Source organism: Geospiza fortis, unplaced genomic scaffold (genome assembly GCF_000277835.1).
Source record: "Geospiza fortis unplaced genomic scaffold, GeoFor_1.0 scaffold213, whole genome shotgun sequence".
Lineage (NCBI taxonomy): Eukaryota > Metazoa > Chordata > Aves > Passeriformes > Thraupidae > Geospiza > Geospiza fortis.
This window is the reverse complement of record NW_005054399.1, coordinates 1,514,730-1,517,384: the sequence shown is the minus strand read 5'-3', so window position 1 is coordinate 1,517,384 and position 2,655 is coordinate 1,514,730. Positions and strand designations below refer to the sequence as shown.

General features: G+C 56.8%; 2 protein-coding genes across 2 annotated transcripts in view; one reads left to right on the top strand and one right to left on the bottom strand.

Annotated features, from left to right (window-relative positions):
* RPS2 (ribosomal protein S2) overlaps nt 1–820 on the top strand; it is a gene marked incomplete at its 5' end in the record, with an annotated part of 2,514 nt that extends 1,694 nt beyond the window's left edge. The window contains 3 exons of the mRNA XM_031061069.1: nt 7–10; nt 429–520; nt 700–820. Coding sequence (XP_030916929.1) covers nt 7–10; nt 429–520; nt 700–780 — 177 coding nt within the window. The remainder of the gene's footprint in view (nt 1–6; nt 11–428; nt 521–699) is intronic.
* Nucleotides 821–1,126: 306 nt separating this feature from the next.
* NDUFB10 (NADH:ubiquinone oxidoreductase subunit B10) lies at nt 1,127–2,017 on the bottom strand. The gene is made up of 3 exons (XM_005426003.2): nt 1,806–2,017; nt 1,452–1,591; nt 1,127–1,336 (listed from the first exon to the last, which is right to left on the bottom strand). Exons 1-3 carry the CDS (start codon nt 2,000–2,002, stop codon nt 1,209–1,211), a joined length of 465 nt encoding a protein of 154 aa, XP_005426060.1. The 5' UTR covers nt 2,003–2,017; the 3' UTR covers nt 1,127–1,208.
* Nucleotides 2,018–2,655: the final 638 nt, after the last annotated feature.

Here is a 2,655-nt window from a genome sequence, read left to right as displayed (position 1 = left end):
GGCAACTTTGGTGAGCTCTGGGGCTGCCACGGGGCTCGGGGACAGTTCTGGCACCTCTGGGGCACAGCAGCTCCGTTTTACAGTGGTTTAGTGGCAGTGAAGCAGAAGCTACGGCTTGTGCAGTCAGTGCTGCTGCAGCATGTGTCAGAGTTAATGGCAGAATTGTGGGGTTTGCACCCCTCAGCACTCCTGGATCTCCCAATCTGCGCGATTGCACTTGTGTGCCGTAGTGTAATCGTCGTAACTGGAGAGAGAGAGCAACCTGAGCTTTGTGGGTTCATCAGAGAGGTCCTCCCTGGTCTCCCTGGTCCTTTCAAAACTCCACATTTTTGTAACTGTCGGGTGTTTTGGAGCTGTGGGTTGATCAGCGGGCTGGTTCTGCAGCCGTTGATGGGCACTGTGTGACAGTGTGTGACATCTCTCTGCAGCTAAAGCCACCTTCGATGCCATCTCCAAAACCTACAGCTACCTGACTCCTGACCTCTGGAAAGAGACTGTCTTCACCAAGTCTCCCTACCAGGTAAGAGCATTTTGGTAACTTAGAGCTCAAAATTGCCCCTAAAATTCAGATTTCTGTACCCAAAGGTTTGGCAGCTATAAAGTTGAGCCACCCCAACCTCAATGCACACGAGGGATGGGAGTGGTGCTGAGGAACCTGTGAGGGGTTTGGGGGAATAACCCTGTTGGTGTTTCTTGCAGGAGTTCACTGATCATCTGGCCAAGACCCACACCAGAGTGTCAGTGGAGAGGACCCAGGCAGCCGCTGTGGCCACCACCTAAGGGATTTTGTAGGAGAATAAAGAGATCAGAGAACCAGGAATCCATGCTTGGTGTGATGGGGGTTGGTGCTCGGGGCAGGTGGGTTAAACCACCTGGGGTGGGTTGGGAAGGACCTGGAAGCTCATCCAGTTCCACCTTCCATCAAAGAGTGCTGCTCCAAGCTCTGTCCAGCCTGGCCTTGGGCACTTCATCTTCACTCAGTGAGGGAATTCAGAGCCAGGGCAGAGCTGCACACAGAATGTTCTAGAGGCTCATGGAGGAGACAGCAAACCCCAACAGTGGCAGCCCCAAGTGCCTGGAGCTGAGGGCTTGCAGAGCTCTTCAAAGAATGACTACAGAGCCCAACTATACAGTTGTCTGTTTATTGTGGAGGCCAAGGAAGCAACATGCACTGTTGGGATACCAGCACCATGGAGGGAGGAACTGTTTCAGGGCCGATCTGAGCCAGTGCCTGGAGAGCATGGATTTTCTTGTGCTGCTTTCCTCTCCTCCATCATCCTGTGCTTCTGCTTCATCAGGCATGTCCGTGCATTGCCATGGAAGCCCAGATCCCCGTCTGGAAAAGAAAGGAGATGCATGAGCAGTGCCTCCATGATGAGTGTGGGATGTGGTTTCAGAGCCCCTTCCCCTGGGTTCAGAGCCCTTGCCCTGTGTGCTGCTGCCACACTCACATCTGTCCTGGTAGGCCTTGGTGACCTGTGCCAACAGCTCCATCTCCTTGGCACAGTTCTGGAACTGGTTGGGCCCTTCCCTCTGCTTGCACGCAGCCATCCTTTCCCGCACTATCTCCACGATCTCCTGATCAACCATCCTGCGGGAACCACGAGACAGAAAAGCTGAACCAAGGGCTGAATGTCAGCTCTGGGATTTTCAGCGTCCTGGTCCCTAATGCCACCATGCCCAGATGGCTGCAGGGACAGCCAGACACTGATGTGCCTCAGCACCCCAGCATCCCCCAAAACGCTGCAGGTCCCAGACTGTGCTCTGCTGTGAGCTGGCTGGGGACAGCGCAGGGGCAGCCATACCTGTCCCTCCTCCACTGAGCCTCAGCCTCATAGTAGCACAGGTAGTCGCCCTCCAGGCACTGGCTCAGGTCGGGCACACGGCGGAACTTCTGGTGGTAGTAGTAGAACTTGTTCCTGTTCTGCCACCGTGCGATCCAGTCTGCAGGGACAGCCTGGTCACACACGCAGCCCAGCTCCGAGGGCAGCACAGCCCACATGGCTGGCACTGCCCTGTGCCACCTTCCCTGGCAGCAGCAGTGGCTCCACACTGTGTGCAGCTCATGCCCAGCTGTGTGGCTGCCCCTCTGTTCTGTGTCCCATGTCCTGTCCACGCTGTGTCCCTGCGTCCCCAGCAATCTCCCAGTGTCCGAGCTGCATCCTGATGTCCCTGTATCTGTCACAGTGTCCACGCTGTGTCCCATGTCCCTGTCCCACTACCAATATTGTGTTCTTGTCTGTGTCCCATGTCCCTGAGTCTGTCCTATCCAAGCTGTGTTCTTGTCTGTCCCATGTCCCTGTGTCCCCTGTCCGTATCTGCCCGTGTCCATGTTGTGTCTGATGTCCCTGTGTCTGTCCCTCTGTCCAGGCCATGTATTTGTCTGTGTTCCCATGTCCCTGTGTCCATGCTGTGTTCTTGTCAATGTCCCATGTCCCTGTGTCCCGGTGTCCTGTCGCTCTGCCCGTGCTGGTGCTGTCAGGACCGGTGTCCCTGTGTCCTTGCGCGTGCCCTTTGCCTGTGCAGGTGCCCGTGTCCTCACGCCTTTGCCCCGTGCCCCGGTGTGCCCATCCCGGTGTCCCCATCCCCGAGCCACTGTTCAGCTCCCACGGGGAGGGGGACGGGGATTGGGGGAGGATGTCCCGTCGCGCGCGT

Coding starts and splice junctions, on each gene's coding strand:
- NDUFB10 (XM_005426003.2), bottom strand. CDS start 2,002: ATGTGGGCTGTGCTGCCCTCGGAGCTGGGCTGCGTGTGTGACCAGGCT. Junction 1,592..1,805: donor GCTCAGTGGAGGAGGGACAG/GTATGGCTGCCC, acceptor TGGTTCCCGCAG/GATGGTTGATCAGGAGATCG. Junction 1,337..1,451: donor CAAGGCCTACCAGGACAGAT/GTGAGTGTGGCA, acceptor TTTCTTTTCCAG/ACGGGGATCTGGGCTTCCAT.